General features: G+C 41.5%; 1 protein-coding gene across 5 annotated transcripts in view; it reads right to left on the reverse strand.

The window, feature by feature from the left end:
- SERGEF (secretion regulating guanine nucleotide exchange factor) overlaps positions 1–27,660 on the reverse strand; it is a 271,297-nt gene that overhangs the window by 187,852 nt on the left and 55,785 nt on the right. For all 5 annotated transcript variants that reach the window (XM_063094497.1, XM_063094499.1, XM_063094498.1 and 2 more), the window contains one exon: positions 17,791–17,957. In XM_063094497.1, the coding sequence (XP_062950567.1) occupies positions 17,791–17,957 (167 nt within the window). The remainder of the gene's footprint in view (positions 1–17,790; positions 17,958–27,660) is intronic.

Genomic DNA, 27,660 nt, shown 5'->3' on the forward strand with positions numbered 1-27,660 from the left:
TTGGCAGAAATAAATAAGACAGTGTATACATAGCATGGTAGGTAAGAAAGTCCTCAAACAATGTCAGTTTCCCACCCCATGCCCAATCCCACACATACACTCGTTTCTTTGAAAAACGGTGATCGGTCTTGAGGGGCCCTTTCTAGTTTGCCTTAAGCTATACATTGGAGAAAGTAAGTGCAAAAGCTAAGATATGAACCACTGCCCAAGGTCAGAACACTCACTGGCAAAGCAGGCTCAAACTCACTAAACTGCTGCTGAATTATGGCCAAAAGCATTAGAAACAGGAGGTTTTCTTTTTCTTTTTTTTTAATAATCTGTTTTTCCCCCAATATTTTATTATGAAAATGTTCAGACATACAGAGAGGCTTAAATAACTGTACATTGTACAGTGAACACTCATATTCCTATCGTCTACACTCTACAATTAACATTTTGCTGAATTTTCTTTATCACCTATCTAGCCATCTTTCTTTTCATTCATCAATCCATCTTTTTTTTTAATGTGTTTCAAAATAAGTTACAGATATGCCCTTCACATATGCATCAATGAGTTTCCTCCCCAATTTTTTTTATCGTGGTAAAATATACGTAACATAAAATTTACCATCAACCATTTTTTTCTCCCAGTGTATTTTATTTTATTTATTTTTTTACTTCTGTTCAATTTTTCTTTATTTTACTTACCAATAAAAAATGTAGTTGATTTTCGTGTCCCTTTACCAATTCTTCCTTTACCCTCTCTCTCTACCCTTCCCCCCATCAACATCATATCTGTTCACTTGTTTTAACAAGTTCAAGGAATTGTGATCGTTGTGTCTTTTTTTTTCTACCCCCTGGCTCCCCCCAGTTTTTTGTTTGTATACTTATTTATTTTTATTAGCTTCCACAAACAACTGTGCAGTTCAGTAGTATTAAGTATATTCACGTTGTACAATCATCACCACCCATCTCCAGAACTCTGAACTTGCAAAATTGAAACTCTGTACCTAATAAACAATAACTCCCTATTTCCCCAATGCCCCAACCCTTGGCAACCACTGTTCTACTGTCTCTATGAATTTGACTACTCTAGGTATCTCATAAAAGTGGAATCAGACAGTATGTCTTTTTGTGACTGACTTATGTCACTTAGCATGATGTCCTCAGGATTCATCCATGTTGCAGCATGTGTAAGAATTTCCTTCCTTTTTAAGGCTGAATAATATTCCACCTTATGTACATACCACATTTTGTTTATTGACTTATTTGTTGATGGACATCTGGGTTGCTTCCTTCTCCTGGTCATTGTGAATAGGGGTGCTATGAACATGGCTGTGGAAATAGTTCTTCGAGATTCTGCTTTCAATTTCTTTGAATATATATCTAGAAGTGGAACTGCTGAATAATATGGTAATTCTACTTTTAAGTTTCTGAGGAACCACCATACTGTTTCCATATCAACTGTACCATTTTACATTCTTACCAAGAGTGCACAAAGGTTCCAATTTCTCCACATCCTAGCCACCACCTATTTTGTTTTTTGTTTTTTTGCTTTTTTGTGTTTTTTTTTTTTTAATAGTAGTCATCCTAATAGGTATTAGGTGGTACCTTATTGTGGTTTTGATTTGCATTTCCCCAGTGACTAGTGATGTTGAGCATCTTCTCACATGTTTATTGGCCATCTGTGTATCAACTTTACAGAACTATTCAAGTCCTTTGCCCTTTTTATGTCTGGTTATTTGTTTTGCTGTTGTTGATGATACTGTTGTTTTACAGCACACTGTGAAGTTGGGTAATGTGAATCCTGCAACTTTATTCTTTTTTAAGATTGCTTTAGATATCATGGTCCTTTATGTTTCCATATAAATGTTAGAATAATCTTGCCAACTTTTATCCTCCCCCAAAAAACTCTTGGAATTTTGATTGGTACTGCTCTAAATCTACAAATCAACTTGAGGAAAACTGACAACATAACAACACTGAGTCTTCCAATCCATAGATGTGATATGTCTCTCCATTTATTTAGGTCTTCTTTAACTTCTCCCACTAGTGTTTTGTAGTTTTTATGTACAGGTCTTACACATTTTTTGGTCAAGTTTATATCTAAATATTTTATGCTTTTTTATGTAATTGTAAAAGAAATTGCCTTTTAAAAATTTTCTAATTATTTACTGCTGCCATATAAAAAATATACAGTAATTGATATTTGAATGTTGACTTTGTACTCTCCTAAATTGCCTTCTTCGTTCTAACAGTTACTTTACAGATTCCTTAAATTTTTCTATCTCAACAATCATGTCATCTGTGAAAAGAAACAGATTTACCTCTTCCTTTCTGATTTTTAAGCCTTTGATTGCTTTTTCTTGTTTTATCGCAGTGGCTAGAACCTCCATCCAAGGTAATATTGAATAAACATGGTGAGAGAGGACGCATTTGCCTTTTTCTGTTCTAAGGGGGAACACATTAAATTTTTCACCATTAATTATGATATTAGCATTTTATAAATGCCCTTTATTAGGCTTCAGAAGTTACCGTCTATTTCTAATTTGCTGAGCATTTTTATCACAAATAAGTGTGATAAATCATTTTGTCAATGATTTTTCCATATCTATTGAAAGTATTATTGTGGCTTTTTTCCTTTATTTTGCTAATGTGGTTAATTACATTGATTGATTTTCAAATGTAAAAGCAAGCTTTCACTCCTGGGATAAAACAGCTTGGTCAAAACACATTATCCTTTTTAAATATTAGTGGATTTGATTTGCTAGTATTCTGTTAAAGATTTTTGTCTCTGTGTTCATGAGGGATATTAGTTTATAGTTTTCTTTTTTTTGTAATGTCTTTGTTAGGTTTTGGTATCAGAACTATGCTGACTTCATAAAATAAGTTGGGAAGTGTCTCCTCCTCCTCTATTTTCTGAAAGAGTTTCTGTAAAAATGGTGCTATTTTTTAATATTAAAAGAATTATCTAATGAGCAGAATCTCTCTATTCTATGCTTGGCAAACCAGTGATAGGAAAACTAGATGAAACTATGGCTGGGAACCAGAAGACATAGTTTCTAGTCCTGGTTCTACTGCTCTAAAAATGACTTTAGATAAGTCACTTATTCATGCAATAAGTATTTACTCAGCTCCTAATAGTATATTTAACTTCTCTGTGCCTCAGTTTCCTTATCTGAGAAATGCACATAGCTCTATCCATCTTTTCTATATGCCTAATACGTAGGAAAAAAATGATGTAATAATGTATGTTTGAGTGTGCTGATAGCTAAAAGCACAATATAAATGTAATAATACATCAGGTTTTACACCTCTGGAAAAATTAACATGGAAATCAGAAGCCTTGGTTGGAACATGGGAGACAAAGAAAAGATGGGGATGGAAGAATCTATACTCTATTCAGTTTTATATTATATCAGTGATACCTGCACTGTCCAATATGGTAGCTACTAGCCATATGTGAATATTGAAATTTGAATTAATTAAAATAAAGTAAAATTTAAAATTCGGTTCCTCAGTCACACTAGCCATATTTCAAGTGCTCAGTAGCCACATGTGGTTATCAGCGACTGTACTGGACTGATACAGACCATTTCTACAATGACAGAAAATTCTACTGGACGGCCCTGATCTATACTATTTTAGACTATTTATTCTTTTACTTGCCTGATATTAATGTTGTTGCTGTGCAACAGCAGCTAGCCTGCCACCATCAAACAAAACAACAAATCTCAAAACTGAAAAAAATCAATCTCCAGGTGAGTAAGATCTCTACCCAAACTAAGTGGTATTGGCCTTAGAATTCTGGAAGAACCCTTGGAACTGCTTCTCATTATACAGATTAAGAAACTGAGCTCTGGGGAAAGCAAAATCCTGGCCCCAGGTCCCAAAGAGAGTTAACATCAGAGTTCAAAATGGAATCCTGGAATGTGATAGCATAGGCTTTACTGTAGGATCTGGGTTTTAATAGCAACTCTATCATTTACTAGCCATGTGACCTTGGACAAGTGTTCACCCCTCAGTCTCACTCTCCTTATCTGCAAACTGAGGAATAATAATCCCAACTCTGCTGGGTTGTCATGAAGATTAAAGAGATGGTGCCTAGAAAGTGCTCAGGAGAGAACCTGGCACTCACTGGGATCCTGTGAATGCTACCTGCTATCATTATTAGCTAATACACTGCTCTTTACATTACACTGCAAACCCTGATCGGGGGGACTGTGGCCACCAGATGCATCATCATTATGGAGCTGGTGAGTGTAGGAAGGAATGGGGAAATTATGTAGCTTAGCAAAATGTACCAGGGGAACAGAATGATAAATGCATTGTGCAGTGGTAACTATGAAAGTGCTCCCACAAGTCTTCATGTAGCAGCAGAAATTTCACCTTGAGGGTGCAAAGGGAAATATACCATTTGCATACCTCTGTACTCTTACCCTTAAATAGGTGTCTGAGGAATGGAGCAATGCAGACTTAGAAAGATGCTTATATGTCTATAACCCCCATGCTGAGATTACTGGAAGAGTCAGCATTCTGTTTTTGTTCCCCTCCCTCCAGAGCTAATATATCACAACTCTGTTAGCAACCAACACAGCTATCCCATGACAGACTTCTCCAAGCCTGCTTCAGAGTGGGTGGAGCTGAAGCCCTTAAAGCTTCTTCAAGTGCCTGATGTGTTACCCAGCCCCTCACTCCCTGCCTAACAGAATATGATATTCAAAAAATCATATGATACAGTGCCTACTCTATAGCACCACATACTCTCCTCTGGAAGACTACCGCACACGAGATAATAAAATATTATAATACAATTAAATAATAATGGGTAATTGAAATTCTAAGTGAGGAGAGACTTCCATTCAATTCAATAACAAAGCCCAACCACTTGCTTTCTGATAGGCATTGTGCCATGCACTGAAGATAAAGCCACAGTCAAGATATGGTACCTATCCTCAAGTAGCTTATATTTGAAATGGCAACTGAAGTTGTCCTGAAAAAATTCAATTGGGCAAGCTCTAATCTGAGCCTTGTAAAATGGTACAATTTGGATTTATAGGTAAGGGGACCAGTATTGAGATACTCCAAAACTCATTCTTGTTGCTGCTGTGAATGGAAACAGAATAGAAACCCAAGAAAGAACCATAACGAGCGAAAATATCTTTCCTTAAGTCTTCAAAGGCACTCTTTACTGTCCCAGCTTTAAGTTTGTAGTTTCTGGGGAAGGAAAGCCTCTTGGGTTGCTTTGTTCACCTCCCCTAGTCTGTGCCCAGACACAAAGGAGGGAAGAATGAGCTGTCACAGGTTCTGCTTCTTTGGGCACCATCTGGACTTCTAAGGGGTGAGGGTAGGATGAGTAGAATTTCACAGTCATCTCTTTGCTCTTCAAGCTGAAAAATCATCATCCAGCCACCTGTATGTCTTCTAGTCCACAATCCTGCCACTGTATTAGCTCTGCTAATTTCCTAGCTTTGTCCTTAGACAAGCTACTTTCCCACATCTTGGTTCCTTCTCCTACAAAACAGGGATAAGATAGTATACTGCTTCATACGAATGTGTTGAGAATTAAAAGCAATGTTTATAAAGTCCTTAGCACAATACATGCTTACATAGTCAATGTTCAACAAATAGGAACTATCATTATTATTATTTCTAAAAAATCCTATTGTTCCCAATCAAGTCCCAACCTCTGTGCTCAAACTCGAGCCTGCCAACACCAACCCCAGGTTTATCACCTCAGAGGGAACTAGCCCCTTGCCCTAGGTACTTCAGAAGCCCAAAAACGCTTGATCCTCTCACCTATGAAACTCAGTCTCCCCCAGCCTTCAAATTTCATTTCTGCTAAGAAGCTCTTCCAAGGACTCAAGAGACCTGACCAACAACATTTTTGCCAGACACCGCACCTCTATGTCTCTTTGCACACAAGTCCTCAGCTCTTATCTGTAGGGGATTTATACTGCCAATCACACTCCATTTAGAAAGCTTTAGGGCTCTATGTCCTCCTTGTTGTCACATTCCAAGTCCAAATTCCTTATGTAATGAATGCATCCTGGGTATTAGGCAAGTACCGATGGAGAAAGAGGAACAAAAGAATCATGGCAATAACTTATAACGAACTCCAGATCTATGATAACCGATAATGATTTCTAAAGAGATACAAGAAATTGAAGTTTCCTGAAAACGCACAGAAGAAATCTACTAACAAAACATACATTTGTTTATTGCCTCATGGTTTATAAAATACTTTCACACTCATGACATCATTATGACAACAACTTGGAGAGGAAAAGCTAATAAATATTATTACATCATCTGACAGATGCAAAATTTGAGGCTCAGAGAATTAAAGCAGCTTGTCCAAGATCAAACCACAGTTGTGAAGAATCTCTTGATTCTTCCAAGTCCTTCCCCTACTTGTTGCTCCTTCATGCAGGCTCTATCCTCAAATGATGTGCATACTCCATGCTATTAATAAGAAATCTTATCCAGCAGGGACCACAATGGAAGAAAGCCACAGAGAAGATACTCCAGAATAACTAAATTACATTTTTAAAGTGAAGAAATTTCCTCACCCAATCTTGAAAGTGCTGGCTACAATAACACATAAATTTTGTTCAGCAGCCGTGAGCACCTTTCCCTAGCCAGCTGGGTCTCCCGAAGTGGCACTTGGGAAGGTCTCCATGGGAGCCCCAGTGGCCCCCCGGCACCTGTGAGTAGGCCCCCACTCTGCCTCCTGCTTTGCTTTCTCTTTATACTTCTGGCCCCTGTGAAAAGCCAGAGGCTTCATGATTGACTGTTGTAGCAGCTGATCTTTTTGCAAAGAGACCTCTGATTCCTTCCATTTCTGCTATCCATAGCCAGTCTCCCTGAATCTTGGATGATACCAGACATCCAATAAAAAGAGCTCTCCTGAAAACAGCAATCTGCAGATGCAAGAGGTGGCTGCCACCACTGACAGTTTCCCCACAGAGAGAGCCATTGCATAACAGAACAGAATTATGTAACCATACAAAGACTAACCTCTCCCTTCCAGTCATAATTCAGCATTCCTTCTGCCAACTGGTCTGGAGTCTTGGGATTTTAAATGTTGCATCACAAGGGAATGGCCTCGTTTTGCTTCCTTAGAGGTGACAAGAGCAATGTTTTCTCTTATTCTACCTCAAGGGGCACCTACCAGGCATGGCCTCAGTGGCTCAGGACATTGCAGGCAAAGAAAAGGATAGAACCAGATGGGAATAACCTGTGGGGAAGAAGGGTATCTACAGGGCTTGTTCCTAAGGCAGTAAACCAACATAAAGTACCCAAAGGAGCCTGGTAAAGAGAGTCTTGATTCTGGCCAGTGTCGACAACAAAGAGGTCCCAGTGATCAGAAGGCCTCCAACCAGCAGCAATCAAGCATATGGCATTATACTGGGAAATCAACCATTCAGAAAAAGATCCCAAACAGTGACCAAAGATCCAGGACACAGAGTCCAATCCCCGGCACTGGGACTGGCAAAATTCAGATCCTGGTCAGGATAGGGTTTTTGTACAAGTGGAACTGGCATAGAGGTTCAGTTCTCTGGATGGGGCCAATGTGGGAGAAGGTGTCAGAAAAGGCTAAAAGGAGGCCAGGGTTCGTCACAGCCTACAGCCAGATTGCCAGCAACCCATCAAATTCCAGATCTGAACTCTCAAGAGAGATCAAGGACAAGGGAGGTGGAGTGAGTGTGGAAAACAGCTTCAGGACAGCAGCTCAGCAGAGCCAAGAAAGGTGGGTAATGACACCAAGCTAAAAAAACTCAATAGAGAAAGAAAGATAAGGCTTGTTTGTCAGGTTGGATGGTAGAAATTCCAAGATGAATGTAAGATATCATTCTTGTTATCTATTGGGGAATGGGCAGTAGCTGCTCAAGCTGCCAAGGGAAAAGGGAAGCAGAACCAGCATGTGTAAAGACCCAGAAGTATCAAACAACACAAGGCTTTCATTGGTTCAGCACAGATGAATTGCAGAATACAAGGAGAGACTGGTAGGAGGTGAGGCTGGATATTTTGACAGAGGCCAGATCAAGAAGAGCTTCTTAGGATAAACCAGAGATTTTGGACTTCATCCAGGGCAGAAAACCATTTAAAAAGTAAGGGCATACATTCATCCCTATAACAACTGTCTGCTGAGCACCTAATGTGTGCTGGGCACTCACCAAGTGATGAGGAGACAGTGGTGAACAAGGCCAACAACAATCCTGGAGCTCACACTCTAATAACTCCATTCTTCACACATCAGCTGTGGAGATTACGGGTTGTGTGTCTCTCCCACCCCCTGAGAACAGAGGCTGAGTCTTATTCTCCACCATGTCCTACAGGTATGGCTAAGTTTTTCCCATGTAGTAGGTGCCCAATAAGTGTTTATTGTGTGAATAAATGTTTTTCTGTATTTTCTAAGAATCTTAAAAAAAAAAAAAAAATAAGCATTAGCAAGATCAGATTTATATTTTAGTTCACCACTTTGGCAATTAGGCGGGGTCAGCTAGGGTGAGGCCAAACTAGAGGCAAAGGGTAACCAACTAAGGGGCTGTCACGGTAATTAGGCAATAGATAATAAGGCTCCAAGCTAGAGGGACAGTGATAGAGAAGGACATTGTTTTAATCCCCTGGTCAACCAATTCACACACAGCTTGCTCAGTATTCACAGATCTAGCATTTCTCTCATCGGACCACTGCAGCCTCCTTGAAACCCTCAGTGCCTTCTGTTTTCACTCTAAACCTCTGTATGATTTACTTACACCCTGGGACAGCCCAGTTTTCAAGGTCAAATGCAACAAAAGACAGCTGGTCAGCTCCTGGGTGACCCTGGGCAAGGCCTGGGCAGTTGTACTTCTGCAGAGCGTGGTGGTGACACATGAGGTCACTGGGACCTTAAATCAGTGCTGACGAATTTTCTCTGCTGCTGAGAGAAAACAAGCCAGAAACATCCTTGCTGTCAATGCTGATGGCTACTTTGACAGGAATTCACACCCTCCGGCACTGCATGGAGATTGGCTATGTATTACCAAGCATCTGGGCTCCACTATTTTTGCTGGCTCTGATTCTAAGAAGTGTTTACCATAAGATCCAGGATGGCTCTATGTAGCTCCGAAGATCTCAAGTGATTAAGACAAAAGAGCAGCTCTGACCCATACCTATAACAAAACCTGTATCTGAAGCATAGAGTGACTCATATGTCATGAACCTAAAAATAACCCTTTTGTACAGTACTTTACAGTTTACAAAATCCCTCATAAATCTTATTTGCATCACTCAATAACCCCGTGGGCAAGATAAAACAAATATTATTATGCTCACTTGGTAGATGAGAAAACTAAGGCTTGGCAAGGTTTTGACTGACCCAAAGTCATATGGATTATAGTTATAGAGCAGAAATTCCAACCCAGGTCTCATTCTGCGTTCAAGACTCTGTCCATCACATCTCCAACTCCAGCCAGCAGTATGGTTTACCATAATCATGAATTAACTTCACTGTCCCAGTCCTTACTGCAACTATTCCTTTTTCTGCTGCTTTTCCTTATAAGACTCTGACTCAGAGCCTGGAGAGGGCCACCAGGTCTCTGCTAGATCTGACTACCACCCGGTAAGAGCTAAAGTCAGAGCCCAGGGTCATATCCTGACCAGAACTGTCCACAGAGGCAGTTGCTGGTGTACAGGGCTAGCAATGAGAGAAATGATGGGTCTGAGAGACAGGTTCAAATCCCTGTTCTGCCACGTACTGTGACTTTGAGCTAGTGACAGCTTTCTCTCTGAACTTCAGTTTCCTCACCCTCTAGAATGAAGACAGCAGCATCTACCCTACCCACCACTCATGGGTCAGAGTCAATAATGGTGTCTTTCTTCTCCCACTTCCAGGCAGTCACCAGAGGTGTGGTGGATGACCCCACTATAGAGTAAAGTGAACTAGTCTCTCCCTGGTGGCAACCTGCTCTAACCTCACGACTGCAGCACACCATTTGTCTTTCAATCTAAGCAGGAAGATTAAGCCACCTGATATAAGCTCTCATGCTTTTTTCAGCACATTTCTACTGATTATTTACTTTGTACCAAGCCTGGGCCTAATCATACAAAGATAAATAAGATAGTGCCTGTCCTCAAAGAACTCAAAGTTTGATTTAGAGAAGGATGTATTAATAAGTACTGCATTACTAGTAAATATGTATTACAATATTGGGCAGTAACTTTGTCTTTTATTTGTGAATTCTTGGTGCCTTGCACTGTGCATGACCCACAGTAGGACACAGTAAACATTTGTTGAATAAATAAATAAAACATTTAACATGACGACAAAGGAAACACACAATTCAATGAAAGCATTTTCATCTCCACCTCAAGCTTCTATCTTCATATACCCCCCCCTTTTTTTAACTCCTGTGTTGAAAGAAAGAAAAAGTGTCTGTTTTTCTCATCAGAACTGCCCCTTTACAGTGCTCTCAATCCCTTATCTCCTCACCTTGGGGGCCTTGTTCCAGCTATCTCCCTCCCTCTCACAACTTCACTCATAGGCTTTCTCTCTCTCACTCTCTCTAATTCTTTCTTTCAGCCTTCTGACACATTCTGGTTTCTCCATGCTTACAAAACTAACTTGAGCTGACCCACCTTTCAAGGTGCTGAGCTTGTTCTCATCCTCCTTTGACCACCAAATCTCCTGAAACGGTCATTCACAACTGCAGCATGCATTTCTCCTTACCCATTCATTCACTATGCTCCTGCTTTGGCTTCCACCTTTCCACTGAGTCTGCTCTCAGAATTGTCACCACAGCCTCCCCATCGCCAAATCCAGTGATCTTTTCTCTGTTCCCAGCCTGCCTGGCCTCCCTGTTGAAATCCCCTTAGCCTCTGATATGCAGTTCCTGGCTTCCTTTCTCCCTCTCTTGTCAATACTCTGTCTCTATCTGGCTGCTCTTCCTCTGCTCTCCTCTTAAATGCAGGATCTTGCCAAGATTCCCCTGTTACTTTACATTAGCTCCCTTGAAAACTAATTTAATGTCAAGGCTTCCAATTCAGGAAGTTTTTCCAGTCACCACCTCCCACCCCAACCACCCTACACTTCAACCCTGCAGAATCCAACAAAACCACAGGGACTAAAAATGCAAGGGAAAAAAAAAAAGGCCCCAAGGACATGGGAAGGGACGGGATCAACATATTTTTATCGTCGGTCTCTCTTACAGCCTTTGTCACATCCTGCTTGTCCTGCAATGAACTTAACTTAGCCCTGCTACTAACTCACATGCTCCTAAGACAGCAGCTGCTCCACTCTTCTCTGCTTCCCTGCCCTACTAAGAATGTAGTGCTCAGACAGACGGGCATACTTAAGCATGTTTGATCAAAGGAGAGAAACCTAAGGTGAATATGTGTGAAAGTACTTAGTAAACTGAGAAGTGCTAAAGGACTATGTGCCTCATCATCAACAGCCTTTGTAAGAAACTCCAGGGCTGTTCTGAGCATGATACTGGGTCAGAGCCTACCCATGCTGGCTCTGAAAGGCATTTGATAACCAAAAGCCTGAAAACATGGAAATGCCTGTTCCTGAACTGGCCTGGGACTGAGAAGCACCAACTGTACGGAGGAAGAGGAGAGAAGGTGAAGGGGGCACATAACTCTAAAACCATTTCTTCCATTCACTTTCCATTTCTTCAATCAGTAAATATCTACTGCTACAAGGTTCGGGAGACTATTCTAAGCACTGGAAACAGATCTTTTAACAAGATAGACAAGGCCTTTGCTCTCATAGATCTTATATTTTAGTGAGAAGAGAGAGATGATAAATATAAATAAGAAAATAGCAGAAAGTAGTAAGTGCTTGCTATATCATATCTTTTACCCTCTCTCTCAAATATGACAGCCCTGTCTGGTGGCTCTTTCTCTCTTCTGAGTGTTCACAAGGACAAATCCAGTCCACTGCTTTGAAGCTTGTTTTATGTTATTTCCTCCCCTGCTATGTCAGCAGCTATAGCACAGATGCGCTAGATTTTCTAATCACCAACAGAATAGTCTTTGGGTGAACATAATTACCCATTTTTAGCACTGCTATCCCATTTTGGGAAGCCTCTAAGACAATGGCTCCTGCTACACCTGACAGGTTTGGGCTGCCTTTCCCCACGGTCTCAGAGACCTCATGCTCCTCTAGGAACAGCAACAACGCTGTGGGTTACTTACCAGAGAGCCACTTGGGAATGCTTTATCAGGTTGTGTTCAATTTTGTCAGAGCCCTCCGGACACAGCTGATTGCTGGTGGTAGATTTCTGTGTTATTTAGGGCACTGAAGTCCCACAGTCTTGACACAAACTTAAAATTAGAAATGCATTAAATATAGGAAAGGAGGAAGGTCATTCAGGAAAGGCAACCTTCCGAGGGAGCTGTAGGACAAAGACGCCCTGGAAACTTACAGGTTCATTAATGGGTTTTACACAGCATTCAAGTGGTATTTCTCCTTCAGAAATAACACTGTGGAAAGCGTAAGGGACTGGTTCAAACCTCAGCTAACACAGCTGAGTGAGTGACTCTGCAAACTAAAAATAGCTTCTTTCCCACTCATTCTGACAGATTTCACTTATACCCTGTGCACAGGTTGATCCTCTAACAGTTTTAGTCCTGCAGCAAAATGAAAGCTGATGACATTTGAGCTTGACAATTACCCAATCCCTGGTTCAACTCTTATTTCCACAGTTCCTGCTCCTTTTCCAAAGGCTGGGTGTGTGTGCACACACACATGCACATCTATACTGAACTCCCTGACTGGGATTTGGGGCTCCTCAACCAAACGTGGGCAGAATTCAAACCAGGAACATGACTCAGGACTGTGGCTGCAGACGGAGCCCAGAGCAGTCCCTCAGAAACACTGGGAATCAGATTGTTTGTCTTGGATCTTCTCCTAATTCCTAGCTAGCCTCTTTGCACCTCAGTTTCCTCAATTATAAAATGGGAATAATCATTCCTGTTCTGGCCTATTTGACAGCATCATGCTGGGATCAAATGAGATAACATATGTGAAAGTCATTTTTCTTCAGACAGTGATGGGACAGGCCAGACCGGCAGCCAGATAGCAAAATTAGGCTCAACCGCTGGAATGTGTAGGCATCCGATTTACACCAGGAGTTAAAAGCAGATCTAGACTCACAGTTTTAGTTCATGTTGTCCCCTCAGCCTGGAATGGCCTTCTACCTTTGCCAAACTCCTACTCTTTTTTAAGAACCCAGTTCAAACTGGGTTAGTGCCTTCAGAATTAATCATTCCATCTTCACCACTCCTTTGACCTTCTGTACATAACTCTAATAGCACTTTTTCACTCTGTACAGTAGAGATTTACTTATGTGCCTAGAATTTTTTTGAAGGCAAAAACCATGTATTTTTTATCTTTGTATCCACCTTCTCACCTACCACCATTGTGTGGTCAACACTGGCACATGGCAGGTGTCAACCTGTTTACAGTGTTGACTATGGAATAGGCAAGAGCTCAAAGTCAAGAAGGAGGTAAACATCAGAGAGACCGAGGAAAACATAAAAGATGAGACAGTGCCCACAAAGTGGTGCTGCAAGGAATCCAAGAAGACAATATCAGCAAGGTGTGTCCTAGGCACTAAGGGTACAGCCACAGGACAAGAGTCAAAGCCGAACTGCAAGTTTTGGAAAGATCTGATCCTGGAAACCCTAGGGATTGAACAAGGAGCAGGGGCACCCTACTGAGGTCAAGGGACCAAGGAGCAGAGGCATCATACTAAGTCCCATAACCTAAACTGGAACAGGAGTGCTGGGGACAAGGAATGAGGGCAGAGAATAGCACCAGGACAAAGAGTCAGAACAATGCTGAATGAAACACAGGTACTGAAGCCTGGAACTTCTAGTTAGTTAACATTCCCAGGTCTGCCAAAGTTGAGTTAGCAGCTGGAGATTAGTGACCTTGGCTATGAAACCGAGGGACTCCAGAGGCAAGAATCATGAAAAATTTAAGCAGTGACCATTTTCATGAAATGAGAATTAGAGATGGAAAAGATTCTTAGATCTATAAGAAATACTAGGAGTCATCGAGTCTAACATCCCCAGCCTACACATGGGAAACTAAAGACCCAGGAAGAAAAGGGACTTGCCCAAATTCACTCAGTTAGGGCAGAACTGAAGCTAGAACCCAGGTCTTCTATCAGTCTAGTTCTTGTCCCCACAAAGGCTATTTGTCTTTAGTCAAGCAGGTCTCCTGACAGTTCCACTAACACACCAGGTATCCAACTATAGCTGCTCCAGAATCTTGGGCAGCCCCCAATGTACCCACTTTAGTGAGCACAAGCACTTCGGCCCAACTGTGAAATGCAGGCTTCCACCTTTGGGCAGAGTTTAGAGTCAATGTTCCACAGGAAATGTGCAGGTAGCAACTCCACCTGGGGCTTGGGAAGAAAAAGATGCTGTGGTGTATATTTGCTGCAAAGTAGCACACAAACCTGTTCACACACACCCTGCCCTGCGCATGGGAGAATTGATCCCAATCACTGTGCTACCCCGTGAATTTTCTAGGAGTATCTAGAGAAGCCCAGTGTCCAAGGTAAAGCTGATAGCACATGGAACACACAGTTTTCACCACCATAAGAACATTAAAGGAAGGCCCACCAGGTCTAAAATCTCAAAGTCTTTCTCAGGCTAGAGACAAGACATGGCTCAGAAGAAAAGAATTAAGACTCTCAGGGAATTAGAGACACTGACTCCCAGACTTCAAGAGCTTTCATCCAGGGAAGGGTACATATGAAAAAGGATGTGGGAAAATAACCCTCAGTCTTACCTCATCTATACAGAAAGTGTGTGAGCTTCTTCAAGTACTTCAAGTCCCGGTCCCACTGTTTACCTACTGTATGAGCCAGGGACAGCTGAGTTACCCATTCTGAGCCTCATTACTAAAGCACTGATTATAACACCTGTGCAAAGGTTTACTGTAAAGATAAAATAATATCTGTAAAGCATTTAGCACATTGTCTGGCCTATGATAAGCACTAAGTAACTTTGTGTTTATTTGCTTTCTTTTGTTCATGGAAAGAAATGGTTATACCACAGCCTAGCTCTGTCTACCTGTGTTCTCCCCTCCTGCTTGGCTGTCCCTCTGGACCCTTCTGTGCAAACATCCTACCTGAGTCCCCAGCTCTAACAGCTCACTCCTCCCCTCTTATCCTTTGGACATTAAAGGCAATTAATGGAAATTAAAGGCAATTGGTCAGCTATGTACCACACTAGGGTCCTTGAAGGTCAGCAATCATCAGCTTAGTCCAAGGCTACTCCTGCCTTCCCAAGTGTCCCTGCATCTCCCTGACCAAGCCCCTCACCAGGGTAGCACCTAGTTTAGTACAGTTCTTGTTTTTTCCATGATGAATCCACCCCTAACAGCTTATAGCTGCCCAACTGGCCTGGCTCTCTCTGGGCCTCAGGCAAAATAAGAGTACTTCAAAAAATTCATGAAAAAATTCATATCATCTTTTAATTCCATTTTTCCATGAACTTTTTGAAGTACCCTAGTAGATGCCTGGCAGGCCAGACCTAGGCAAAAACAGCTGGAGATAATTCCCAGACTCAATTTACCAATGGTATCAGCCTGAAGTTTGAACCTGCAGTAAGACCAGAGTTTACACACCAGCACCCTAGAGACTGGAACAGAGAAAGGGAGCACGAAAATAAAGCTGCCACAGGGCTCAGGGCTCAGGCCTACTCCTCATATTGTCCCACTAAGAAGCTACATTAAAGTTCACATCAACGTCTGGCTCTTAGGCTGTATGTTTGCGCAGGCCATGTCTGTCACTGTGGCCAGCACAGGGCATTAAAAGGCTTCAGCAAGGAAGAAGAGAACAGAACCAACAGTTACTGAGTGCCTACTGCAGTATCTTATCTTCACCAATACCTTATGCATAATTATGTAAGGTACAGAGACTGAGAAAAATCTACGATGCCTCTATGCCTCCACTACTATACTACCCAACCACGAAGTCTCAATGATCTGGGAAAGACAAAGAAAAGCTAGAGTCTAAAACACTAAAGAGAAGGCTCTCAGCACCTTAACTCACTAAGAAGACAATACTAGTTTAAATATTGCATTCCTTTGAGGGCATTTCTTCTCCCAAACCTAATAGTTTTCTAATTACTGTGGTTTAGTGTCTGGTTCTTTTAAAGAGGGTTTGACTCATGCCATCTCAATACCTAGCAGAAAACTGGTAACAATGAATAATCATTTATTCATGCATTCAGCAAATAGGTAATAGGCATGTAATGATAAATTTGCCATGTTATTTTTTTACTTCCTTAACATAACTCTTACATCAATTTCTATTGTATTTTGATGAAATAATTCAAAAAACTTCTTCCAAACAGAATCTAGAGAAATATAGCAAAAGTCATAATGATGCTGATGGCCTTTGCCCTTGCAATTTCATCCCCAAGATCGTATTTTAAGAAAACAGCTCAGCAGGGATTCACTGCAAGATTCATAATAGTGACAAAAAAAAGGAAATCATCTATGTGTCCAACATTAAAAGAACGGTTTGAAAAATCCCAGAACCTTCTAATCATGTAATCATTTTAAAGACCAAGAGGAAACAAAGCAAAGCATTTGTGATAAAATAAATGGAGACTGGATACAAAACATCTTAAACACTGTCACTACAACTTTGTAGACACATACATGTGCATACGCAAAAAGGAATGGAGTTGTGTTAGGGTGGTAAGATTACAGAAGGTTTTATTACCATGTGTAAATTGTCTTTTCAGTGTTGTTTAGTACCTTTTCAATCAAAGAGAAAGAGAGAGAGAAAAAGACAGACAGACTCAACCTAGCAATAAGGAAGGGCCCAGGAGGATGACGGCTGGGATGTGAAGCAGAAATTGAGAACCGTCCTACATACCTGGAAGGAAGAGGCCAGGCAGGCCCCTGGGGAAGGGAAGCCCTCTAGGTATAGAGAGGATTGTAATTAGTCTGATGCTAATTACAGAAGTCTCACCAGCTTATTAATTTTTTTTGACAGACTGAATGAAGACTGAATTCCTTCATGAAGGCAACTTGGGTTCAGAGGCACATTTCCTCCGTGGCTATCCTTGTTCTTCTCAAAAACTTAGCCTTTTCTTTTTTTGAAAAAAAAAAACCAGTAAAGTAAAATTTAGTAACAGAAACACACACCCTGGAGAAATTAAGACTCCTGCCTTAAATATGGAAATTCAATCCATTTCAGAGAACCATAGGGGCTTGAATAATACTGGGAAATATAAACAGAAGTGAAAAATGTTTAGCTCAGTATTAAAGCACTCCTTGATCAGATTCTAACCCATCTTTTCAATATTACCTCATAATCGTCCCGTAGACACCCCTTGCTCCAGCCAAAATGAACCACCAGTGGTCCCCAAAACAATTTCTTCACTTTCCTACCCCCATGACCCTGTTCAAGCTGTTGCACCCATCTAAAAGTCCTCTTCTCTCTTACAACTGCTTACTCAAGTCTCACCCACCCTCCAAGGCACAGCTGAAAGCCAGGTCATTCTAAGCCTAAGCCAATCCCTGCACCCTGAATTCATTTCTCACTCTTCACAGTGGACACAGAGTGCTTTGAACCCCTCTAAATGAGTTGTACACATTCTGCCTTGCAGTACAGTTATCTACATAACTGACTTTTCTACCATATTAAACCATGAGCTCCTCCAGGGCAAGGACCCCTCCAGATTCCTACATGGAATCTATCAAAATGCCTGGCCCACAGGAGGCCCTCAGTAAATGCTTCACTGAAAGGCAAGGAAAAGAGACACATTGCATCTGTGAGAAGTCCTTCCTACCTCATTTGCTCCTGTGAGGCAATGCAGGGACGAAGGTGTGCTGTTCTGTGGTCTTGAGCAGAGGAGGAATGAATCCCGCTTCTCTGGTTTGCAGCCTTCATGAGACTCCAGCTTCCTCCCAAGTTGACCATAGTCTGCTCGGCCCCAGGTAAACACCTTGCCAGTTTCTAAAACAAACATTATCTGAATTAAGGCTACATTCCACAGCTATGTTTTCATGGGTAGACAATGAAATACTAGAGAAAGTGTGAACATTTATTTTAGCACCAACTACTATGTACCAGGAGCCTTCCTATCTTCCTGTAAAGAAAGCACAAGTATTCACATTTTTACAGATGTGGGAACTGAGGTTCAGAGAGGTTACATGACTTGCCCAAGATCAAATAAGTGATAAGCACCAGAGCTGAATTCAAACAGAAGTTGATTCTAAAGCCTATGCTCTTGCATTTGATATAGATATGTATATGACTACAGATAAAATGTCAACCACACTTTACAGCCTACCCACCCTCTACCCTCTCCACACCCTCCTTTGTGCTCTGCCCAGATGCCTGTTCTATGGCTCTTGTCTCCCCACCCAATCCAGGACCCACTTATCCACCTTGAAGTTCCCCATGTCACAATCTCCTAGGGCCTTACTCTTAGCTCAATCAATAGCCAGATTCATATGTTTTTCCCTCCATGTAACATAAGAGGACCTTTCAGAGTCTATGCTCTTACCCAGAGAAGCAATTCTAACAGTCCCAAATCAAGTCTTTATGTGTGCAAGAGGGAAGAGAGTAAGGGGGAAAAAAAAAAAAAAAAGACAAAACCATTTAAAGCCTGAAAAACATTTAGTCCCCCAAATGTACCACATGGGAAGCTGGCCAGTGCTAAAGATGGTAGTAGAAAACAAAGTTTGGAAAAAGAGAACTGGCCTTTTCTCTACCAGATAAGAGAAAATTCACCAAACTCATTCAGTTGTACCAAGTGCCACATTTGTTATTCCAACAGAAATGCAAAATCTGGTGAGGCATATATTATTAACAGATTCTCTGCAATAAATATGCATAACCATGTGCGCTCTATAAACTCTTTATACATGTTTATTTTAACAAAGAAAAACTTTGCTCAAGACACAAAACACCAAGCAATGCATATGAAATTATAGACAAATCTACTACATACTCTGTTTGGTATCAAAGCCTTATCTGGCCCCACATTCAACATATGGTTTACAGTGTCATCTGAAAAACAACCATAGACTCATGGAGGAAATGTCAGAATGTCACAGGGATACAGGGCTCTGCAGGGATACAGTTCTCAGGCTCTACCTGCTTGCAGACACTGGGGTAGATACAAAGCGGTTCACAGGAATCAGACTTCTGGGCTTCCTCAAAGAGAGAGCAAAGTATGTACGGCCCACATGGTACCTCATACATTACGAAAACTGGGAGTGGGTCCATTCGGATGTGCTATCTCATGGTTCTCCATGCACTGTTCCTTTTGCTAAGGATGCCCTTTCCTTACCTGGTATACTATGGCTCAACCTTTAGCATCCATCTCATGTACCACTTTTTCTATAAAACCTTTCTTGACTCCCCAACTATCCCAAAAAGGGTAAGACTCACCCTCCTGTGAGCCACCTTTATTACTGTATTCATCAACTACTTTGTTGCCATGTAACAGATGAGAAAATTAAGGCTCAGGAAAGGGACATGCCCAGGGTCACATAGCTAAGCCACATCTTTTTCTACTAGCTCATGGTACACGCTGCATTGGTTATTCACACTGGTCCACGTCATTGCATAATCACTCAACGCTCTTCCTTCACTTTTGCATGGTTAGATTAAAGAAAGCCCATGAGTGCAGGACCCATGAAGCATCCAAAACTGGCCAACTGTCCCTCTATCTGAGCTGGCTAGAATTTATAACCAGACTGCTTTAGCAGAAGATTCCCAAGAGGCCAGTGGATGAGACTGTTGCTTTTTTTTTTTTTTTTTTTTTTTTTTTTTTTTTTTTAAATTTTATTTTGTCGATATACATTGTAGCTGATTAATGCTCCCCATCACCAAAACCTCCCTCCCTTCTCCCTCCCCCCCTCCCCCCCAACCATGTCCTTTCTGTTTGTTTGTTGTATCAACTTCAAATAATTGTGGTTGTTATATCTTCTTCCCCCCCCCCGGTTTGTGTGTGTATGTGTGTATGTGTGTGTGTGAATTCATATATTAATTTTTAGCTCCCACCAATAAGTGAGAACATGTGGTATTTCTCTTTCTGTGCCTGACTTGTTTCACTTAATATAATTCTCTCAAGGTCCATCCATGTTGTTGCAAATGGCAGTATTTCATTCGTTTTTATAGCTGAGTAGTATTCCATTGTGTAGATGTACCACATTTTCCGTATCCACTCATCTGATGATGGGCATTTGGGCTGGTTCCAACTCTTGGCTATTGTAAAGAGTGCTGCAATGAACATTGGGGAACAGGTATACCTTCGACTTGATGATTTCCATTCCTCTGGGTATATTCCCAACAGTGGGATGGCTGGGTCGTATGGTAGATCTATCTGCAATTGTTTAAGGAACCTCCATACCATTTTCCATAGAGGCTGCACCATTTTGCAGTCCCACCAACAATGTATGAGAGTTCCTTTTTCTCCGCAGCCTCGCCAGCATTTATCGTTCATAGTCTTTTGGATTTTAGCCATCCTAACTGGGGTTAGATGGTATCTCAATGTGGTTTTGATTTGCATTTCCCGGATGCTGAGTGATGTTGAGCATTTTTTCATATGTCTGTTGGCCATTTGGATATCTTCCTTAGAGAAATGCCTACTTAGCTCTTTTGCCCATTTTTTAATTGGGTTGCTTGTTTTCTTCTTGTAAAGTTGTTTGAGTTCCTTATATATTCTGGATATTAATCCTTTGTCAGATGTATATTTTGCAAATATTTTCTCCCACTCTGTTGGTTGTCTTTTAACTCTTTTAATTGTTTCTTTTGCTGTGCAGAAGCTTTTTAGTTTGATATAATCCCATTTGTTTATTTTTCCTTTGGTTGCCCGTGCTTTTGGGGTCGTATTCATGAAGTCTGTGCCCAGTCCTATTTCCTGAAGTGTTTCCCCTATGTTTTCTTTAAGAAGTTTTATTGTCTCAGGGTGTATATTTAAATCCTTAATCCATTTTGAGTTGATTTTAGTATACGGTGAGAGGTATGGATCTAGTTTCATTCTCCTGCATGTCGATATCCAGTTATCCCAGCACCACTTGCTGAAGAGGCAGTCCCTTCCCCAGTGAATAGGCTTGGTGCCTTTGTCAAAGATCAGATGGCAGTAAGTGTGAGGGTTGATTTCTGGATTCTCTATTCTATTCCATTGGTCAGTGTGTCTGTTTTTATGCCAGTACCATACTGTTTTGGTTATTATAGCTTTGTAGTATAGCTTAAAGTCAGGTAGTGTTATGCCTCCAGCTTTATTTTTTTTGCTGAGCATTGCTTTGGCTATTCGTGGTCTTTTATTGTTCCATATAAATGTCTGAATAGTTTTTTCCATTTCTGAGAAAAATGTCTTTGGAATTTTGATGGGGATTGCATTGAATTTGTATATCACTTTGGGTAGTATGGACATTTTCACTATGTTGATTCTTCCAATCCAAGAGCATGGAATATCTTTCCATCTTCTTGTATCCTCTCTAATTTCTCTCAGCAGTGGTTTGTAGTTCTCATTATAGAGATTTTTCACCTCCTTGGTTAACTCAATTCCTAAGTATTTTATTTTTTTGGTGGCTATTGTAAATGGGCAGGCTTTCTTGATTTCTCCTTCTGCATGTTCACTATTGGAGAAAAGAAATGCTACTGATTTTTGTGTGTTGATTTTGTATCCTGCTACTGTGCTGAAATCATTTATCAATTCCAACAGTTTTTTTGTAGAGGTTTTAGGCTGTTCGATATATAGGATCATGTCATCTGCAAACAGGGACAGTTTGACTTCATCTTTTCCAATCTGGATGCCCTTTATTTCCTTCTCTTCTCTGATTGCTCTGGCTAGTACTTCCAACACTATGTTGAATAGGAGTGGTGAGAGTGGGCATCCTTGTCTAGTGCCTGTTCTTAAAGGAAAAGCTTTCAGCTTTTCCCCATTCAGGATGATATTGGCAGTGGGTTTGGCATATATGGCTTTAATTATGTTGAGATACTTTCCCTCTATACCTAACTTATAGAGGGTCTTTGTCATGAATGAGTGCTGAACTTTATCAAATGCTTTTTCAGCATCTATAGAGATGATCATATGGTCCTTGTGTTTGAGTTTATTAATATGGTGTATCACATTTATTGATTTGCATATGTTGAACCAACCTTGCATCCCTGGGATGAATCCCACTTGATCGTAATGAATAATTTTTCGTATGTGTTGCTGTATTCTGTTTGCTAGTATTTTAGTGAGGATTTTTGCATCTATATTCATCAAGGATATCGGCCTGTAGTTTTCTTTTTTGGTTATATCTTTACCTGGTTTTGGTATCAGGATGATGTTTGCTTCATAGAATGAGTTTGGGAGATTTGCGTCCGTTTCAATCTTTTGGAATAGTTTGTAAAGAATCGGTGTCAATTCCTCTTTGAATGTTTGGTAAAATTCTGCTGTGAATCCATCTGGTCCTGGGCTTTTCTTTGTTGGGAGCCTTCTGATAACAGCTTCAATCTCCTTTATTGTTATTGGTCTGTTCAAATTTTCTACGTCTTCACGGTTCAGTTTTGGGAGCTTGTGTGTGTCCAGAAATATATCCATTTCCTCCAGATTTTCAAATTTGTTGGCGTATAGTTGTTTATAGTAGTCTCGAATGATTCCTTGTATTTCAGATGAATCAGTTGTAATATCGCCTTTTTCATTTCTAATTTTTGTTATTTGAGTCTTCTCTCTTCTTTTTCTTGTTAGCCATGCTAATGGTTTGTCAATTTTATTTATCTTTTCAAAAAACCAACTTTTTGATTCGTTGATCTTTTGAATTGTTTTTTGGTTTTCAATTTCATTCAGTTCTGCTCTGATCTTAATGATTTCTTTCCGTCTGCTAACTTTAGGATTGGATTGTTCTTGTTTTTCTAGTTCTTTAAGGTGAAGTGTTAGGTTGTTCACTTGCCATCTTTCCATTCTTCTGAAGTGAGCATTTAATGCAATAAATTTTCCCCTCAATACTGCTTTTGCAGTATCCCACAGGTTTTGGTATGATGTATCATTGTTTTCATTAGTTTCAATAAACTTTTTGATTTCCTGCTTGATTTCTTCTTGGACCCATATGTCGTTAAGTAGAATGCTGTTTAATTTCCATGTGTTTGTATAGTTTCCAGAGTTTCGTTTGTTATTAATTTCTAGTTTTAATCCATTGTGGTCTGAGAAGATACATGGGATAATTCCAATTTTTTTGAATTTATTGAGACTTGATTTGTGACCTAATATGTGATCTATCCTGGAGAATGATCCATGTGCTGCTGAGAAGAATGAATATTCTGAGGTTGTTGGGTGGAATGTTCTGTAGATATCTGCCAATTCCAATTGGTCTAGAGTATTGTTTAGATCTTGTGTTTCTCTACTGATTCTTTGCCTAGATGATCTGTCTAATATTGACAGTGGAGTGTTCAGGTCCCCTGCTATTATGGTATTAGTGTCTATTTCCTTCTTTAGGTCTAATAGAGTTTGTTTTATAAATCTGGCTGCTCCAACATTGGGTGCATACATATTTATGATTGTTATGTCTTCTTGATGGATCAGACCTTTTATCATTAAGTAGTGTCCCTCATTGTCTCTTTTTATGGTTTTTAGTTTAAAGTCTATTTTGTCAGATATAAGAATAGCCACTCCAGCTCGTTTTTCTTTTCTGTTTGCATGGTAAATCTTTTTCCATCCTTTCACTCTTAGTCTGTGTGAATCTTTATGGGTGAGGTGGGTCTCTTGTAGGCAGCATATAGTTGGGTCCTGCTTTTTGATCCAGTCAGCCAGTCTGTGTCTTTTAATTGGGGAATTTAAGCCTTTAACATTAAGAGTTGTTATTGAAAGGTGTTGATTTATTCTTAGCATTTTATTGGTTGTTTGGTTGTCTTAGGTGTCTTTTGTTCCTTGCTTTCTGATTTACTGTTTGGTTTCTTTGTTTGTTGGTTCCTTAGGTTGTAGATAGTGTTTTTGTTAGCTTGTTTTCTCTTCATGAATGCCATTTTTATTGTACTAGCGGGTTTAGATTTTTCTTAGGTTTTTATGGCAGTGGTAGTTATTTTTCAGGAACCAAACCCAGTACTCCCTTGAGGATTTCTTGTAAGGGTGGTCTTGTGGTAGTGAACTCCCGCAGTTTTTGTTTGTCTGAGAAATATACTATTTGCCCCTCATTTCGGAAGGATAGCCTTGCAGGGTAGAGTATTCTTGGCTGGCAATCTTTGTCTTTTAGTATTTTGAAAATATCATCCCATTCCTTTCTAGCTTTTAGGGTTTGTGATGAAAAGTCTGATGTTAACCTGATTGGGGCTCCCTTATAGGTGATTTGACGCTTCTCTCTTGCAGCTTTTAAGATTCTCTCTTTGTCTCTGAGTTTTGCCAATTTGACTATGACATGTCTTGGAGAAGGCCTTTTTGGGTTGAATACGTTTGGAGATCGTTGAGCTTCCTGGATCTGAAGATCTGTGATTTTTCCTATACCTGGGAAGTTTTCTGCCACTATTTTGTTGAATATGTTTTCAATGGAATCTCCATTTTCCTCCCCTTCTGGAATACCCATGACTCGGATATTTGAGCGCTTGAGGTTGTCTGATATCTCTCTCAGATTTTCTTCCATGTCCTTGATTCTTTTTTCTTTCTTTTTGTCTGCTTGTGTTATTTCAAACAGCCCATCTTCAAGTTCAGAGGTTCTCTCTTCGACTTCGACAAGCCTGCTGGTTAAACTCTCCATTGTGTTTTTTATTTCGCTGAATAACTTCTTCAGTTCAGCAAGTTCTGCTACATTTTTTTTCAGGACATTGATTTCCTTGTATATTTCCTCTTTCAGATCCTGTATACTTTTCCTCATTTCATCATGATGTCTAGCTGAGTTTTCTTGTATCTCATTCAGTTTCCTTAGAATTATCACTCGAAATTCCTTGTCAGTTATTTCAAGGGCTTCTTGTTCTATAGGATCTAGAGTATGAGATTTATTAACTTTTGGTGGTGTACTTTCTTGATTTTTTGTATTTCTGGTGTCTTTTTTTTGGTGTTTATTCATTGTGGCAGGGGGTTTCACAGTCCACCGGTTTAAGACTAATGACTAACTAGGATGTTGCTGTGGTTGCCAATTTGGTATGGCTCCCGCCGTGACTGCTCAGTTGGCCTCTAGTGTCTTGTGTGTGTGGTTGCCTCGGGTCTTGGGCTTCTCCGGGGATCCACCTTTCTGGTCAGCTTGTACTCTGCTGGGCTGGTGGATCACGTACCACAGGGTGTGTGATCTCTGTTGAGCTTTCACTTCCTGTACAGGACTTCTCCCCGTTCCGTGTGCTCTGGTCCAGGCTGTTAGATCGTGCAGTGGCGACCCCACCAGGTGTGTGGTTTCTGTCGAGTCTCCGCCTCCCTGGCCGCACGTCTCCCCCCTCTGTGCACACTGTGCTGGGTTGGGGCGTGTCTTCTGCACCCCTCGGCTATCAGCTGGGCCTTCAAGACCCTGCTCAGCACCGCCTCGCCCAGGAAGTCTACCAGGTTTCTGCTAGGCACAGACGACTGGTCTCTCTGGGTGCCTTTGTAGCACTGTGTAGATCTTTCTCGGGTCTTGTTCACCTTTGTATCCCCCCGGTATAAACCGAGTCTAGTGCCCGCCTGCAGCCTGCTCTCCGGCAGGTTCAAGCGGACCTGGGAACTCTCCTACCACACTATTCCCAACCAGAAATTCGTTAGGCTTTTTTCCAAACTGGTGGTCGCAGAGATGGTATCTGCCTCCCAGTAACAGGAAGTTTACCGGGGCCGGAGTCCAGGGTGTGGTGGAGTGACAGTCGGCCCGCCCGTACTTCCTAGCCCTCCCAAAACTGGTCGGGACGCCCCACACCCCCAGCCCTGCCAGAGAACCGTGGAGGGATTGGGAGAGGAGGTCGGCCCGCAGGGTCCGGAGAGCCCCGCGCCAGGCCAAGCAAATGGGCTCAGTGATGGCCGAGCAGGGCGGAGCTGCCCGCACCTGGGAAAATGGAGGCAGCACCGGGGCAATGAGTGGCCTGGTGGTGCAGGCGGGGAGCCGCGTGGGCATCCAGCCCCCGAACAGAGCTGTGCCAGGGATCACTCACAGTGCTGTGCCAGGTCGGGCGCTCGCTCTGTCTCTGGTTTGTTGCCTTCCGTGTTCTCGGCGCTGCCGCCTCGGGCTGTTCAGTCGCGGCGCCGCTCGGGCGCTCCCAGGAGTCTTTAATGCCGGCCTGAAACCTCGAATCCTGGATAGGGCAGCTGGCCGCCTTCAGTGCGGCCCCAGCCTCCGGGATCCTGGCTGCATCCACAGCAGCCCTGGTGCCGTGTTCCCTGTTTCAAGACTCACTTTTGCAGCTAAGAATCAGTTCTTTTCCTGCTCCACACTTCAAAGCTGTTGCCTGTAAATGAGGCAGCCTCTCCTGCCGGGGGCAAAGTGGCGTTGAGCCCCCACGACCGGCCAGCAGCAGCAGTCCTCCCTTAAGAGATGGCCAGAGGAAGGTCCACAAGTTTCCCGGCTGCCTGAGGCCCAGTGGCCACCTTTTCCACCTCAGCTACTCCGCGCCAGCCGCCGCAGCCGCCGCCATCTTGAAAACCCCTTTCATTATCCGAGACTGTTGCTTTTTAAAAGACCCTTGCATTCCTCTGCTGGAAAGAACTAGGAAGTTGCTATCTGTAAGACAACGGAAAGGATTGTGTTATCACACATTCTACAATGAATCCTTTCTGTCACATCAAATAAAACATCTTAGAACTTTCTCTGTTATTGACTATGGATGTCCAAGACAGGCAAGACTGCCAGAATACAGTGGCACCATTATTACATCTCCAATAGCAATTCAACCATTCCACTTACATAGCACTTTTTACTTCCAAAGCTCTTTACAAAGATTAACTAATTAATCCTCATACTCTCTGGGGAGGCCATAGATGTTCTAGTAGAGATAAGTCCAGAAACGAGGCCAACTTGATGTTCACCCCTCAGTCTCAAGCCTAAATTTAGTGCATTCTCTGAACTTGCCTGTTTCTCTGCAAAGTATACTCTGTATTAGAAGACTCACAGAGGCCAGAGGAAACCTTTTATTCTCCCTTTTCTTTTAAACAGACCTTTATTAACCACCTCCTAGGTACCTGGCACATTCATAGACACTATCTCAATTAATCCTCATAATAACTCTGTGACATATACATTATTGTTTATTTTATAGATGAGGTTAAACAATTTGATCAAGTTCAAACAACTAGCAAGTAGTAGAATCAAGATTTAAACCTGTGGGGCCGACCCCATGGCGCACTCGGGAGAGTGCGGCGCTGGGAGCGCTGCCTCCGCGGGTTCGGATCCTATATAGGGATGGCCAGTGCGCTCGATGCGGCTGGTCACAAAAAAAAAAAAAAAAAAAAAAAAGATTTAAACCTGTGTCTTCTGACTCCAAGTCCAATGGTATGGTATCTCCAATGACTGCACAGCTGCTATCACAAACTGACAAAACTTGGCTGATGAAACAGCCATTTTCACAATGTTTGAGGAGGAGAAAAAACCAGATTAAATGGATATGCTCTGTGTACCATCCAGCTTTCCTCACTAGAATGGCTTCCCAGGAGGCCATACAAAACTCAGGACTATAAGTGCTGAAATAAAGGCATTAAACACATGGATTATGACTTTATGTCACCTAGAGTAAAAGAAAATAATGAATCCACATACAAAAAATGTTCATTAATGCA

Source organism: Cynocephalus volans, chromosome 4 (genome assembly GCF_027409185.1).
Source record: "Cynocephalus volans isolate mCynVol1 chromosome 4, mCynVol1.pri, whole genome shotgun sequence".
Taxonomy (NCBI): Eukaryota; Metazoa; Chordata; class Mammalia; order Dermoptera; family Cynocephalidae; genus Cynocephalus; species Cynocephalus volans.